This window comes from Plectropomus leopardus, chromosome 3 (genome assembly GCF_008729295.1).
Source record: "Plectropomus leopardus isolate mb chromosome 3, YSFRI_Pleo_2.0, whole genome shotgun sequence".
NCBI lineage: Eukaryota > Metazoa > Chordata > Actinopteri > Perciformes > Serranidae > Plectropomus > Plectropomus leopardus.
Window position 1 is genome coordinate 28,679,193 of NC_056465.1, and position 16,960 is coordinate 28,696,152.

The 16,960-nt window shown below is 41.8% G+C and overlaps 2 protein-coding genes across 2 annotated transcripts in view; both read right to left on the reverse strand.

The window, feature by feature from the left end:
- yjefn3 (YjeF N-terminal domain containing 3) overlaps nucleotides 1-5,855 on the reverse strand; it is a 71,121-nt gene extending 65,266 nt beyond the window's left edge. Inside the window, exons 1-2 of the mRNA XM_042483994.1 lie at nucleotides 5,710-5,855; nucleotides 5,529-5,617 (exon numbers count right to left, since the gene is read on the reverse strand). Of these exons, the coding sequence (XP_042339928.1) occupies nucleotides 5,529-5,596 (68 nt within the window). The 5' untranslated portion in view covers nucleotides 5,597-5,617; nucleotides 5,710-5,855. The remainder of the gene's footprint in view (nucleotides 1-5,528; nucleotides 5,618-5,709) is intronic.
- A 7,039-nt stretch (nucleotides 5,856-12,894) lies between these two features.
- The window catches only part of gatad2ab (GATA zinc finger domain containing 2Ab), a 37,951-nt gene continuing 33,885 nt past the window's right edge, over nucleotides 12,895-16,960 (reverse strand). The window contains exon 11 of the mRNA XM_042482302.1: nucleotides 12,895-15,744. Within this exon, the coding sequence (XP_042338236.1) occupies nucleotides 15,611-15,744 (134 nt within the window). The 3' untranslated portion in view covers nucleotides 12,895-15,610. The remainder of the gene's footprint in view (nucleotides 15,745-16,960) is intronic.

Sequence of the window (16,960 nt, forward strand, 5' to 3'; positions counted from 1 at the left end):
TCCCACCATGTGCTTTTATTGACATCCCAACATCAGTAGCCGTCTCCCGAAATGCCAACAGCAGATGCAGAAAGATATAGCGCAAAATTTGTAGACACGAAAGTCCGCTGATTAAGCCACAATATGTGGCAACTTGAGAATGTGTTCGGTAAACTCACCCATATGGGCAACTGGGCCCGATATACAAATGTTTGCTGGGGCTAATGTTAGCATTTAGCCTCACAGAGCTGCTCACATGCTTAAAGACTCTTGGTCTTGTTATTACCAAAGAATTAAAGTTGCTTTAAACCATAAAAATGTCATAAACTAACTCTTACCTCAAGCTATTTTCTCAATATCTTAATCATTTTGTGCGAATGCATTTAGAGCGGTCTGTTTTTTTCTTTAACTCTGTTAGCTCACACTTTAGGGCTATGTTATGCTACTTATGAGGCAAAGATGAGAAATAGCAGACCTGCTGTGGATCTTATAATTCATTTGAAACCAGCCATCAGTCCTCATTCTGCTTTGCCTTTCCTCCCCCCAACACGCTCCTCTTTCAAACATGGTAAATAGAAAACTATTATAGCTAATCTGACCTTAATAGAGGAGGAAAATTATGTCCAAACACTGCAACGGCAGCATATCTGTCCCCTCCTCCCTCCCTGCATCTCCACCTCTCTGCCCCAATCATTACATTTGGCCTATAAATAAATGCCAGAGCTGTCACAGCGGCAAATGGAGCTACCAACACGGGAATTGGTGGCAGGGAGCTGAGAGGAGGGAGGCGAGCCAAAAGAATAACAATAAGTCCGATGTACATTGTTGCCAAGGTGGGAGAGACACGGAGGAGGAGCAGGTGAAGCCAGACAGCTTGACACATTGGCAGCAGCTCAGATAGATGGACCAGCAAAAATGTCTCAGACCGGTCTAACATCTCTGTGTCTAACTGGCTCAGGGCCTCAGGTGTGATGGGCAAAAGGGGAAAAGGGGGGTCAAAGAGCCAGAACATTCGTCAGTGACAGAGACAGGGGGAGCAGAAAAGCAGCATTAGAAAGATCCAGGAGGAGAAAAGTGTCTTATTAGATTCAACACAGCATTGTAGAAATAATCAGGTTTAACCCATTTCAACCGGGAGCAACGTCACTTTCATTGTGCTACTTTCAGATGCCTTTAACGAGTATTTAAACCTTAAAACCTTACGCAAATTTGTTTAATTTCTTTAAAAACATGTGAAAAAGACAATGAGTACACTGGCAATAAATGTTTCACAAATTGTAAGAAATTAGTAGATTTAGAAGGAAAAAGGGGAAAAAGGAAAAGAAGAAGGAAAATCAATATGTATAATGATCATAATTACTTATTTGAAATTGTTACTGAATAATTATAATTTTAAGCAGTTTTTCCAGATCCTTTTATTTTCACTTGAATTCTTTTTAATGTATTCATTAATTTAACAAATTTAAGGTAATATTCTTGTACTTTTTGCTCATTTCTTGCTCATTTTTAGGTTGTTTCTTCTTTCATTGATGTCTTGCCATGTTTTTGACAGAAATCAAGCCAATTTGCTCAGATTTCAAAGGGTTACAACACTTTGATTTAAAAAAAAATGCCATGCTGTGCAAACAGATGTTACACACACGTTATTGAGTCACTCCAGAGAGAAAATTATTTGAAAATTTAGACTCACTCTGGAGAAAAAAATAAATAAAGGAAAATCAAGCTTTGTACAAAGATATTTTGAGTTCTTCCTGTTGGTTGGAAGACAATATTTACTGTCTGACAGTAAACTGAGGAACAACTAGTGATGTAGACAAGAAGGAACACTGACCTTTAAGAAACAGAGGTAGAAGCTTTTTTGTTGCCCAAATAAATCCTGCACCAAGCTTAACATTTGCCCTGTGCATTTTACACATCTGAACTTTGAGAGGCTTGAGGAAGAAACTGGAGACGGTGCCAGATCCAAGGTCAAGTTATCACCGGCTAAGAACCACTGCCAACATTTACAGGTTACCCACCGCCTCAGGCGTTTCATCACATGACAAGCCTCAGCAATACCTGTGTTTTATTCTAGGGCTTTTACTTACTGCCAAAGTGTAGCTATGGTTGTACTGAAATTCAGTTTTTATTCCAGGTGTGGATTAAAGGTCCAGTGTGTAGGATTTAGCTCACATTAGCAGGTGCTGGGCTAGCCACCCATCTGCGACAAGTCAAACAACATCGTAAAAACAGTGATTTGTAACACGAAAGTGCTTTATTTAGTGTTTTTAGTGGTCTAAATCGCTGGGTTCAGCTCCCGGTACAAACCTCCTGAACAATCAACACTGAAGGAATCCTAACCAGTGGAGTTTATGCTTGGCACATGGAAGAAACTTTAGCTGGTTGCAATCTGCAATCCTCATTCCTAAATGCCACTAAATCCTACACACAGCTCCTTTCCATTTTTAAGAATTGGTGACATATGCCCTGTATTGCATTATGCCTTTGTGTAGTTTGTATATTCGATTGTAACAGCGGTGTGTGACATGAGTCGTGCTTGAATTTCTGTGCAGTCGCAAACATTAGCTCACTGAAACAGCAGGACTGTCACGTACTCTGAATCTCATGCATTAACTTAATAAGTTTGTGCTTCCCACTGGCAAAAACATTACCTACAATTACTATATAATTATATCAGATCATTGAGCAGCTTTATCACAAGGGTGTCTCCGGGCTAATTTTATCTCCTGCGGATGCCTGTGTTTTTACATAAATCATGGAGCTTACATTTCTAGACAGTAATTATCTTCATCTAATTTTACTTTGCACACAAAATCCACACCAAGCTTTTGCTTAACCAGGTTTCTGTGTGTCAACTATTGATTGGCGCAACCATGTATATACATCTGAACATCACTTTAGAGTAAATTATGAACCACATCAAATCAATCAAAAATGTGAATAAATTGAAAGCATGAGGGAAATAACAGGTTCTCGTGCTTACATGCCTGCACACATGTAGGTACGTGGGTGCTGATGGTCACTCCTGCAGTCTTATATAGATGCTTTAATTGACTGCCTTAATTGACTGTCAGCCAGCACCAATCAAGCTGCTGAGATCTGAGAGGTCTGAGGACTGGGACTGAGCCTCTTGGGTGGTAGTTAATCTGCCAGCCTCAGCCCCTCAGATGTCGACACACACTGAATTCAGCAAGCCCAAAGAGCTTAATTACATACTTTATCGAGAAGAGTAAAGAAAAGCTCCAAGAATAGATTTAATGTATAGGTGAGTGCACTGACTGACACGACAATAGCATGGAGACAGGGAACTAGATGGTTGTTTGGCATTTAGAGCAGGTTAATCAATGAAAATGAATTAAGTGTTAATAAAGATACGCAAGTCATGGAGGAGATAAACAGGATACTGAGTGAAAATGTCTTTCGGCACCACATGTACACCCATATTGTAAAATCAATCACAGGGTGATTTATATAGATACACCGTGAAAGGGTATAAACCGTCTGTCTGTGCTATATTAAGCACGTCATCCTATTTGAAGTGCACTGAAGGGAGAAAAGCAACAGAGATGCTTTCTCCTGAATGACAAAAAGCCCAATTTAGAGTAGATTAAGCAGAGACAAAAACAGCAAGGACACAAATAATCCAGGCATTCCCTCTCTAATCATAACACAAAAGACTTCAGCCATCTTCTTTGCCTTTAAAGGGGTTTGTTACAGTATGTTCTGAAGCCTGTGTGTGCATGTGTGAGTGTGCACTTGTGTGTGTTTTCGGTGTGTCTGTGCATGGCCTCACGCCATTAGTGTTGTCCAGACATTTGGTCGAGTGCTGCACAGAAATTAAAGCCCATGTTGGAGAGGCATACAAGGTTGTGGCAGTTAAACGAGTTTTCCACTGATTTAGTATTGCACTCCTTTAATATTTATTGTCAGTTTAAAGAAAGTATCCAAATTGATGTAGCAGAACTAGAGATTTATTCCAAGCATCATTTTTTCTCTTGTAAAACATGGCATCAGCATTATGATGTAACTTGTCCACTGACAGTTGGATCGTAGATTCAGGTGTTTTATGAAACCTCAAGCAGAGAAGAGGAGCAGAGGTTTTCTTGTTGTCATTTTCAGACTTGTTTTCCTCAGTCCGAACTGACTGAAGTAACATAATTTGAGCCAGTTTATCACTTTACGCAGTTCCCACTTGTGTCAAAAGAGGATTTATACAACTTTTTCCCTGACATATGCAGAACTCCCTAACTAATCCCCTACCTAACTGTAAGAAGGCTTGCATGTGTAAAATAGGTGGAGTTCCCAGCTAAAGGGCCAGTGTGTAGAATTTAGGGGGATATGTTGGCAGAAATGGCACGTAATATTTTTTCTTTGTGAATAATCACATGCAAATAAGTATTTTTGTGTCATGCCACTAAATTTCCCTAAATCTCACACACTGAACCTTTAACAGTGGTGGCCAAAATTAAATTTAGCTGAAACAAATGACTACATAGGCTGTGGATTTTTTTCTCTGTCATTGGATTGTTTTTTGTTTCTGTCTGTGCTTTTATTTTATTTTATTTTATTTTACTGAGCATCTTATTTAAATTTTTGTGCGTCTCCATGTTCTTATTTCAGCTGCATTTTTGTGTGTCCCAATTTTGATCATGATGACTAAAGGATGTTTACTTAATGTGCATCACTGAAGGGCCACAGCCTGCTATTTTATATCTTAAGTAGATCCAAACAAGGTAATTAATATGTGCATGGGCAGTTTAAATTCGTGTGTGTGTGTGTGTGTGTGTGTGTGCGTTATCAGTAGGGGAAACTGCTTATCTTTCTTTTTCTATACAAATGTCAGGAAACACCATCACATAGATTCCAAGCACATTACAGGAACCTCTCTGTTTCTGAAATTCTCCGTCATATGGTCACTCCAAGAGTGGTGCCACAGAGGGAGTCAGGGGTTCACCACACTAACCTCCAACTGCATAACAAACTGATTACACGTCTCATCTACAAAGATACTGAAGATAAAATGATTGGCTTGGTCGGTAAGATGCATCCTGATAATGCCAAATTAAACATGGTGCCCAGCTAATTCAATAAGAGCACATATTTGTAATTCAATTTGAGGCTTCAGTGGAGTGCAAGAGGGCAACAAGGAAATTAGAGACAGGCAAAGCAAAGAAAGGAGTTCCTTGGGGTGGAACAAGATATTTCTGCAGGCATTATTATCATCATCATCAGTTTTGGTATTCATGTGGCATTTGGCAAGCAATTGAACTTAAATAATTGATATCTCTTATTGCGCACACTGCCGGATGAATGTAAGTCTCGTGAAGACTTCTTTCCTGGGTTTTACAAGAAGATCTGGATATTCCTCTCTAAATCTGCCTGCAGCTATCTGACTCTTTCTCTCACTGTGCATTGATTTAAGATCACTGTGAAGTGATGTGAGTGTAACGCAGACAAAATGCAAAAGAAACAGCTGAAAAGAAGAAGAAGAAGGAGCAGAGGAGCAAAAATCCATCACTGACATGCAACAGAAATGAACAGGTGCCTACCTGAGGTAGCGCAGTGGTTCTATGGTTTCAGCCTCTGCCTCTGCTGAGCTGTGGTTCATCTTGTCCATCTGCTCTCACCCAGCACGTCTCTGCAAATATGAGAAAGAATGAGCTGTGCCCCTCCAAAGAAAACACTTCCGCTCCTTCTCTCTGACTCTGATTCAATAAGCACACTGTCTACCTCTTTGCCTGGGAATAGACTGGGAATCTAAATGGGCTTCCTCCCTCTGTATCTCTCTCTGTCTTGATTGGCTCCGAAGCTGGGATGTAATTACTGGCTGTTACACACAAACACACACATACACACACTTAATATTGCCTCTATATCTCTGTCTCTCCTCTCTGTCTGTTTCCCACTGTGGCCCCGGCTCATTCTCTAATAAAACCAGCTGGCTCTGTGTATCAGCTGCGCTCCCCGGGAAAGCCAGCCAATTAAGAATCAGGAGGCATGGTGCTCGCCGGCTGATTGGCTCAAGCTGCCTCAATCAGAGCTGTTCACTCATCCAGGGTGCAACCTCCACCCCCTCCCGTCCCTCAGATTCACACACACATACACACTCCTCTGTGGCAAAATGATCCCTTGATGTAGAATCTAGAGCACGCATCAGAGTGAGAAAACACCTTTCATATGGTGCTGGGAGGTAAATGAAGCCCAGTTCCCAAACTGAGATAATAATACTATAAAAAAATGAGTGGGAACACAGCAGCTTTTTGTAGCTCCAGCACAAATGATGGACAATATGAGCAAAACCAATCTGACCCCAAAAAAGACTTTGATGCATGAGGGCTGATGATATGGATTTAGGGCAGCAGAGAAAAAAATGAGCAGTGATAACTGTAAATATACAGTATAACAAACACACACACAGAGGGATATACTGTATACAGTGGTATCACGGGGAGAACCCGCAGCTGCCAAGGAATGAAGCTCATGAGTGGGTCGTGGTGACAAACAATAACTCACTTTCTTCTAGAAAGGTCTCGCTCTCTCCCTCCTTCCAGACAAAAATGACCTCTCCCTACAGATCAACTGTGGACTTATATATTGCACATTTAGGCGTTTAGTCTTTTTTTTCTACCATGTTACACAAATGTAACTATTAGAAGATTTAATTCCTCAAAGAACTGTTGAAAATGAGCACAGTCCCAATAAAAAGTTGGTGTACTTGGCCACCTAGGGGTTAGAAATTGCTATTGCAGTTTAAAGTTTCACTAAAGGCATTGATTAAACCCTTAAAAACTCATCTCCCCTCATCAAAATAATAAACAGGTTTTCCGTTAAAAAAAACCCATTCCTTCATGCCTTAAAGAAGCAGTGTGTAACATTTAGGGGGATTTGGTGGCATCTTCAACCAGCTGAAACAACCACTGGTTAGAATTCCTTCAGTGTTCAGGAGGTTTTTTACTGGGAGATTATCTGCAGAGGTCTCGTCCTCCTAAAACAAAGTGATTTAAACTGATAAAAGCACTGAATAAATCAGTTTCACGATCAACATGTGCTCAGCTTTTTTTCTCTGACAATTTTGTGCGCTCACCTTATTTCTGATCCAGACGTTCAGAGGGGCTTTAGCAAGAGCTCAATTATCCGCAGGTCTCTTCCTCTCCAAAACAAAATGCATCTGGTGATTTAAATCTGCAAATAAAGCAGCTTCATGTTACAAATCAGTGTTTTCCCAAAGCAGTTCAGCTTAGATGAAAAGGACTGCTAGGCATATTGATGTGTGCTCACCTTTTTTCTCTGATAACTTAAGATCCAGACGTTGGGGAGGTTGTCAGGTTTCTTCCTCTTTAAAACAAACAGACCCAGTGATTTGGATCAGTAACTGCCTTTTTAAAAAATTCAAGCAGTTTTACCCACCCATCCATCCATCCATGCATCCATTCTTCCGCTTATCCGGGGCCGGGTCGCGGCAACAGTCGGAGCAGAGCATTCCAGACGTCCTGCGCCCCAGCAACAGTTTCCAGCTCGTCCTAAGGGACCCCGAGGAGTTCCCAAGCCAGACGAGATATGTAATCCCTCCAGCATGTTCTGGGTCTGGCCCGGGGCTACTACCAATAGGACATGCCCAATACACCTCCAATGGGAGGCACCGAGGATAGATAGATAGATCAACCTTTATTGTTTCAGATATACACAACAAAGAAGAATCACAATGGTGATTTCACAATTATGAGTAGTGAATTAAAAAAATAAGCAGCAGGAACAGTTCAATGTAGTGCTATGTAGAACCTGACTGTTCTACTTTGAATGCTGCAAAACCTTTTGCGAGAGGCCAAAAGAGAGAACGGGGGTGGGCGGTCTTTCATGATGTTGTGAGCCCTGGTCAGACAGCGCTTTTGTGCAATGTTCTGGATGGAAGGTAGAGAAGACCCGATGGTCTTTTTCGCTGTCCTTACCACTCTCTGCACTGACTTCCAGTCTGAGGCTCTACAGCTTCCGGACAGAGACGCAGCTGGTCAGTATGCTCTCTATGGTGCCTCTGTAGAAAGTAGTGAGGATGGGAGGGGGGAGACGCGCTCTTTTCATCCGACGTAGAAAGTGCAGACGCTGCTGTGCTCTCTTCACCAGAGATGTGGTGTTCAGGGACCAGGTCAGACTGTCTGTGATGTGCAACCCCAGGAATTTGGTGCTACGGCTAACTCCACTGCGATGTGGCTGATGAGGAGTGGTGTGTGACTGTGTCGGTTTTTCTTGACGTCAACTTTGATCTCCTTCGTTTTTTCAACATTCAGGACGAGGTTGTTATTGTCGCACCTCTCCAACAGTTGTTTCAACTCCTCTTGATAGGCCAGTTCATTGTCATCTCAGATGAGACCTGCTACTGTCGTGTCATCCGCGTACTTGATGATATGATTCGTACCGAAACTGGCACAGCAGTCCTGGGTCATCAGGGTGAACAGCAGTGGACTCAGGACACAGTCCTGAGGTGAACTGGTGCTCAGAGAGATGACATAGGAGGTGTTATCCAACCCGCACGGACTGGGGTCTGTCAGTGAGAAAGTCAAGTAGCCAGTTACAGTGCTCAGGCTGAGGGGACCCAGTTTGCTCACCAAATGTTCAGATATGATTGTGTTAAATACTGAACTGAAATCTACAAACAGCATTCGCACATGGGTGTTTTTCGCCTCCAGATGCGCCAGGCTCAGATGGAGAGCCCAAACCACCTCAACTGACCCCTTTAAACGCAAAGGAGCAGCAGCTCTACTCCAAGCTCCTCCTGGATGTCCAAGCTCCTCACTCTGAGCCCAGCCACCCAGCAAAGGAAACTCATTTTGGCTGCTTCTATCTACAATCTCATTCTTTTGGTCACTACCCAGAGCTCATGACCATAAGTGAGGGTTGGGACATAGATGGACTGGTAAATCAAGAGCTTTGCCTTCCGGCTCAGCTGCTTCTTCACCTCAATGGTCCACTAGCTGGTACCGTTCCACCTCCCGCACAAGCTGCAGCTCCTTCCCCACCAGAGCGGTGACGTTCCACGTCCCCAGAGCTAGTCTAAGAAGCCAGGGATCAGCACGCCCAGGGCCCCGCCCCCGTCTGCTGCCCGGCACACAATGCACCCGGCCATGATTTCCAGTCCTGCTGGTGGTGGGCCCACAGGGTGGTGGCAGCATGTTATTTCTTTGGGCTGAGCCCAACTGGGCCCCATGGCCAAAGGCCCGGCCGCCAGACGCTCGAGTCGGCCATGTCATCAGGGTCTTTGTGGATCGCTCTTAGTCTGGCCCCTCCCCTGGGACCACCTTGGGGGACCCTACCAGGAGCTAGTGCTCCTGACAACACAGCTCCCAGGATCACAGGGACATGCAAACTGCTCATAATGTCTTGCTAATGTCATATTAACCTTGTTCCTGATTACCAGTTTTGAACTTCAACAATTTCAAGTGACTGAAACTTAAATTTACACAATTGGATAAGTAGCTACATCTGACTTGTCCTACTTTCACAGTGACATCATGAAAAGCCAGGACCAACAAGATTGGTTGCTTAGGTTTTTGAAGTACCAAACCCAGTTCTAAGAGGGAAATACTCAGCCACGGCATTATCTGGGGTTTTTTCGCTCATGTGTCTGATTTTATATAAAAAACATTGCACAGACATGTTAACAAAGTTGAAAACTTGATTTCCACTAGCAGAGGTCTTAAAAGAAAGAGACAAACTGGGGGCTGAAGACTAATCATTATGACAGAGAAATGCTATTTAGAGAATCGTGTTGCTAGGGGCAACTGTTTACTTTAAAATCCAGGCTTGACAAATACACATCCACTTCTACAACATGTCCGTCGCCATCCAAAGCATTTCAAAGACAATTTAAAATAAATACTCACGTGCCAATTCATACAGTGGGAGCATTACTGGTTGCTGTGTTCCTCCTGTGCTGCTGTCCATACTTCCTGTGAAGAGATGTCTCAGAATAACAATTAAAGTAAATCTAAAGGTCAGAGGATTATTTTTGGTATAATGTGCATATTGTTGAGTTGGGTCAAATTACTTTGAAATATAGTCAGTTCCTCAATACAAATAAAATGGCTCTTTTTTTTACAGAAATATGATCCCCTGGATTACAGAAAAAAATCTGAATACTTTTGAATGACTTCAAAATCTAATTCAAAATTTAACCTTTCATTAAAAACTGATGCAGCCACAAAAAAAAATCTGATGCAGCCACAAAAAAAATCTTAAAAGCGTTTTTTTTTCTTTTTGCATATTTAGCATTTAAAGTGAGAAACCCCATATTTCAGACAAGCTTTTCATGAGTTAATTAAAAATTTTAAAATTGCCAGTTTGTTTACTTTTTTACTTACTATTTACATTGTTCTTTTTGCTCGTTTCATCTTGTAAATACCTTGCTTTGATATCCTTTTGCTGCTGTAATGATGCTAATTTCCCCAATGTTTTATGATCTTTACATACCTAACCTTCAATATGCATACTACAGTATTTTGAGACACACAAACTGTGAGCCCATCCCTTAACCGAAATGTTTTGCACAGTCAAAAGGCTGACAGGTAAAAGTGGCTTAGTAGTCTGAATCCTGAACCTGCAGGGGCTTGGATGAAAGTTTGAGCTCCTTGATCGAAACCCCAGTAGGTGGTGAAAACTGTGGCTTCTTTGTGATTTTCCTTCATAATTGCTTTTTTTTTTATTTTATTTTTTGGCTCCACAGACCGGTGGTGATGTAACTGTAACTGAAAGGATCCTGTTTTCTATTTAATGCAGCGACTGATGATATGCAGATGCTTGTGTGCAGCGTGCAGACACAACAAAAGCAAAAGAAGCAACAGCTGTGTGTAATGAAATCCAGAACAAAGGCCAGTCTCAGCTTTACACTAAACACCTTACAAACAAGGTCCTGCTGTATCAAACAACGCTTAAAAACTAAATGTCACATTCACCCATTCACACACATTCACACACTGAACCTTACAAGGTACCACCTGTTGCTCAGCTTAAATACGCTCAGTCTGTTAACATGATGTTAGAAAAAGTTGAATTACTGTGTAAGTCTGACTAAAACTGGACTTTTAAAGGACATATAAACATGTAGGTCCAACTGAAATTGAAATTACACTAAATCGCATTTCTCAAAGTCGGACTAACACACCTAGATGATGCGATGGGGGTCGATTTACTCTTTCACGCCGCAGTCGGACCTGAAATGGTCTAGCATTCTGTACAAGCTCAAAAGGCCCGCGCTAGGCTTTGACCTGGAAGTCGAACTGCATAAATTCGTACAAGAAAGCTGGGAAAAACTAAAGAAGAAGGGAAGAAAACAACAAGACAAAGGTATCGACATGGCAACTCACACATTGATGGGAAGAGTCATTGGGAGCAATTTGGGGTTCATTGCCCAAAGATACCTGAACATGCAAACTGGTGATGGAGATTGAACCACCAGTTTGATTAGTGGACAACAGCTGTACCACCTTAGCCATGTCCACCCATGTGTCTTAAAAGCAAAAGACGGTAACAAAGGGAGGTCATTTGCATTTCCCTTCTCCATTTTTCAAGCAGAAATGTTTGGCTATTTTGCTTCAGAAAACTGGAAGAAACAGTTCTAACAGTTACACCTCTACTGTGCTGATGGATCATGAATGAATAGGCAAAACAACCAAGAGAGAGGGGTTAAAATTAGTTTTATTATTATTTGATAGAGCAGAAAAAATCCCAAAAAAACAAACAAATACTTCTCATACATTGTTTTCTTTTCCATTTGGGCCACGCTGCTTTTTCGCAGAGCTTCAACCCCAAACAAACGGAATGGTGATATTGTTGTCAAACAGCAGCAGGCAGTAGTCAGGACAGCACAGGGTTACACTTAGCAGGGCACAAAATGATGGGCTCGTTCCAGATTGCTTATTTTTGCATCCACAAGACGCGGGCTGCTACCTTCTGCCTGTCAGGAATGTACAGACAACCTGGAAGATTTCCGATGCTACTTAGAGACAGAAATACAAAAATCTCGATTTTAAATAAAACTTTTCGTATGCTTGTATTTCTATCAGCAACATACACACTGTTATTGTTGCACCGTCCTAAATGAAACCCGAACGTACAGTGATGATACCCCAGTACAGAGGGATAAACGTCAACTGATGCCCAGTTACCTAATGCAGTGCACCATCTTTCAGTATGGATCCTGATTATAATCAGTAAGCTTAAGAGTGCACTCAGTACAAACAGGACACAAATCCTTACAACATCGCATTAGATCTTCACCTCATGGATGAATAATGAAATCAAAAGTGAGGCAACAGGGCAGCAAGACTCCAGGTTTGCAATTACATAGTGATGAGATCATCCTCACTATTGTTTCAATGTGAAAACAATTAAAATGGACAGATACAGGATATTGAGTGAGTAACTGCTGGGATGGTCAACCCTATTTAGTCAGTTGGGTTTGCGTTTTTATATTGCTTCAGAGACATCCAGAATTTGACATATGGACAAGCATTTTAGCCTATTTTACTGCATAAATTCAACACATCAATATTTTAATATTTTTCATCTTTAATTTAGTGACACTTTCAAAACAGGCCACAGAAATGTCTGAGTAAAACCATTGCTGAGTTATCAGTAGGGCTGAGTATCATTTAAAAAATTACAATACCAGTACCAATATCAGTACACTTAAAATGGTACCAATAGACTTTTTTCGACATCCACGATGTGAATGAAGTAGCGAACATTTTGGTGGCATTTCGGCATGATGAACTGCCGTCAAATACACCGTACTCAGCTTCACCACACCACAGACTGTATGGGTTGTATCGGCTGCTGCGGGGAAGTGGGTTCTGCCTGGGGACAGTTGTGCAAGTCCACCTGGCTGGAGTTACGTGTTAGCATCACATGGACCACGGTTATTATCGCTTCAACAACAGAGTCATGCCATTTTTGGTGTCGCCATGAGATTGTTGGGAGCGTTAAAAGGCTTGCTGTTGGATGTTAGCCAATGCTGCGTTAGCTCAGGCTAACAGGGCAGAAGTTAAAGTCTATGTTTGCCGAGGAGAGTGGCTCCGGCGATGGCAGCAACAGAAAGTTTTTTGAGACTGCTTTATGGCTCAGTGTTGGATGATAGCTGCATCTGCATTAGCTCATGCTAACTGGGCAGACAAGGAGAGGAGAGTGGCTCCTGAGAAGTAAGCAACCCAAAGTTTCTCGGGATCACTTGGCAGCTCAGTATTGGATGTTAGCTGCTGCGATGTTAGCTTGCGCTAAGACAGAAGATGCTTGCCCCGTTCACCAGGGACTGTGGCTTCTGAGACAGCAGCAACAGAAACTTTCTTGGGACTGTTAAATGGCTTAATGTTGGATGTTAGCCGCTGCTGCCTTAGATTGGGCTAACAGAACAGAAGTTGAACTGTACGGATGCTACGAAAGCGAGTCCAAAGACGGCAGCAACACTGCTGTTGGGACCACATAACGGCTCGATGTTAGCCGCTGCTGCCTGAGATTGGGCTAAAAGGGCAGAAGTTGAGCTGTACCTTCAAGAAGAGCGACACCAAATACAACAGCAACAAAAAGTTCCTTGGGACAGCTTTAATGGCTTGATGTTGGATGTTAGCCACTGCTGCGTTAGCTCAAACTAAGAGGGCAAAAGTTGAACTGTTGAGGCTGAGGAAAGCGGCTCCAGAGACTGCAGCATCAGAAAGTTTGTTGGGACCACCACACGGCTCGGTGTTTGATGTTAGTCGCTTCTGTCTATGTTAGCTCATGCTAACGGGTTAGATGTTGAATTGACTTTTGCAAAAGAGAGCGGTTCCAAAGTTGACAGCAACAAAAAGTTTGTTGATCTTGCTGGGAGTCTGGATGGTCCGGAATTAGATCCCCAGCACAAAAAAGATCACATGCAAGCATAATCCTACTGGGGACATTTTGATACTTCTTGGTACTGGATTATTTTTGTCAATAGCTTAAAAGGTATCAAGTACCAATACCCAGCCTTGGTTGCAGGGTCAAAGAAACTGGACCATCCCAGTGACTGAAATTAAAGACAGCATATGGTTAATAAAATAACTCCATGGGTTGAACGCAGGACATATTGTACTTCACTAGCTTATCCTGTGCTGCTGCAACCTGATAAAAATGCACTATAGCTCATGTGAAAGGCATAGTTCGCTCAATTCAAGGACCTGACATAAATCATACACACCTTAATGTTAAAGACTAAGAAGTTCATGTCATTTGTTGCTATAGGGGTTTTTGCATAACTACATTCTGAAAGCTGTCCAGCTTCTCTAAGACCAATCGCGAGGTGAGTGGGAGCCACTGGACACACGAGAGAAAACAAATCATTTTTAAGTGGAGATCCATACAAACTCAGGGCATAAGCATATATCTTTACTAACATGACCCTATAAATAAACCCAGAGACAGTTTGTCTATAGAAGAAAAAAATAATGCACCACAACCTATGACTAAAAGCAAAAACAATGTCAAAAATTTGACATTCCTTACACCCCCTCAGTCTAGCATGAATTCATGTTTATATCCAGAGAGGGTTCAAATAAACTAGACACCTTCTAGCAGAAGGGATTCCATTTGGGCTCCACTAGTTCTTTGGAAGGTTTTTCTTTTTCTTTTCTTTTTTTACAATATTCAATACGAATAGTCCTCCAAACATATGCTCAGTGTCTTTACATGAGTTAGTGAAACCTTAATCTTTATTCTTCCTCTTCGTCTTAGAAAAACAAAGTATTTAAAAGTAGGCCACAACATGGAACCCAGCAGATGTAAAACCACCTCAACAGTAACATTAGCCTGTAAATTCAGACCTCAACAAGAGGCCACTTCCAAAGTATCAGGGAGCACAATATTCCAAACACAGTATATGACTTACAGAAGAAAAAGACAAAATCCTAACATTCAGCCATACAAAATAATCCAACACACATCAGCTTCTCTACTACACGCGCCGTGTGTTTGAGAGAAGAGAGAGTCTGTGTGCAGATAGAGATCATTTTTACTGTCCTTTTTTTCATTTTATTCATTTTTGCAAAGCTGAAGCAGTTATTTTTTGTGGATGGTCCTCGAAGCTCGACCACAATCCCCCTGTGGCGAGTTAAGTTTGGTTCGGCCGCCACATGGGCCTGAGTCTGAGTGGCTCAGACTTAGAGAGGGGTAGGACGTAAGGCGAAGATTTTAATGGTGTGTAATAGTGATTATTATTTTTTTCCCAGCCTAATCCAGAGGCAGGGGAGCTCGGAGATTATTCCTCTTGGTGCGACACAGAGGTTCAACCAATATACATGGAGGGAGAGGTGACATCGCTGGAGAAGTTTGTAAAATTGTACACGCCCCTGTAAACCCCAACCCTCAAAAAAGGTACCCAAATTATCTCAGAAGCCCGAGCTGTCGCAGCACGACTCCACTTTGGGATGAAGGGTAAGGAAGATGGTAGCAGAAATATCTGAGGAAGAGCTGAAGGAACACCTCTATCCAACAAAAGACTAGGTTGATTCTCCCTCTGCACCATTTCGGCCAGAGGCAGAGTCCATACAAAGGATTAGAATGATCATGAGAATGGCTGTTATTGATATTTAGAGGGGTAATAGTTATGATGTCAGTAGGGAGCAAGATTGCATTATTTCCATGTGTTGGCTGCTTGGGAGATAGAACGGGAGGGAATCATGTCCAGCAGGTACTCTCGCTGACGCTCGACAGCGGAGGTGGTCTTATGAGCGGACAAGCTGGGGTTCACGTAGGCCATAGTCACACCTGTCAGGAAACAAACACGTCAATGGTCAATGTGCTGGAGACAGAGCTGTTTTACATTTATAGACCGAATCACAATGTTCAGTTACAATAGGTTTTGGGTAGAAAACTGCAGCTTCACCTACATATTATATACGGTATCAACTATTGTGTAAGGTAAAGCAAAGAAAATATTCAAATATAGTGTATCATAAACTGATATTGACTTTTTTTTTTTTTTTTTTAGGTGGCTAAAATTTGTTTTGCTTCGGCCCCATCCACAGTGGGATATTGTTTGGTTTCTGTGAATGAGTTGTGTTGAAGACCGTTTCCCATCCATATGGGTTTTGCCCAGTTAACCTAATGCAAACCCCCTTAGGGACTGTACTTTATTTATGAGAGGGGGGGATGATTGGGGTGCAATTTTTTTTTTCATTTTACCCTCCCAATCAATCAACCTCTGTCCACCTAAATAACACCAGTGATTATTATTACTATTTTTTAAGTGCCTTTCCTGTTTTGAACCACCCCTTCCCCTTCATAAATAACAAAAATGTTGTTTTGTTTGTCATCCATGTCATTGTGTTTTTGTGAAGCCAAAGACAATTTTCCACATTTTGGACAAATAAAGATCTAATCTAATCTAAACTGTCCCTAACCCCAACCACTAAGGGACGTGCTTGCATTAACACAACACCAGCAGGTGTTGGTTTATCAGACATTAGTAAAGCAACACATAAAATAAAATACATAAAAAACAGAAATGTCAGATAGTCAGACCACTGTGCTTAACTCTATATCTTTATATGCTATAGTTATGACTGAAAATGACAACAGAAATTAAGAAGTTTCCCCAATTTACATATCTCTACATCTGAAAACAGAAGCCAGTTTTCTACCCAGAAGTGACTTTTGTTGTTAGCACAACGTCACAGTGATTCGGTCTACTCTACGATTATATACTACACACAGTATTATAGCTCATGTAGGAAGAAGGCGAAAATAAAGGAAGAAGATGGCACTGAACAAGAGTGAAAATTTCTTAATATTTTGCACGAGTAAATCACATGCTCAAGGTGTATCTGAGGATTCCTAAAACACAGCTATGCAGTAGCTCTAAAATGAAAAGAACTAGCCTGAGAAGATGGTGGGTAAGAAAGAGAGGAATCCACTTTAAAAGAGAAGGATTACCCCAAAGAGGAGCAGAAAGCGAGAATGGGTGAGGCGCGTTCTCGGTCTA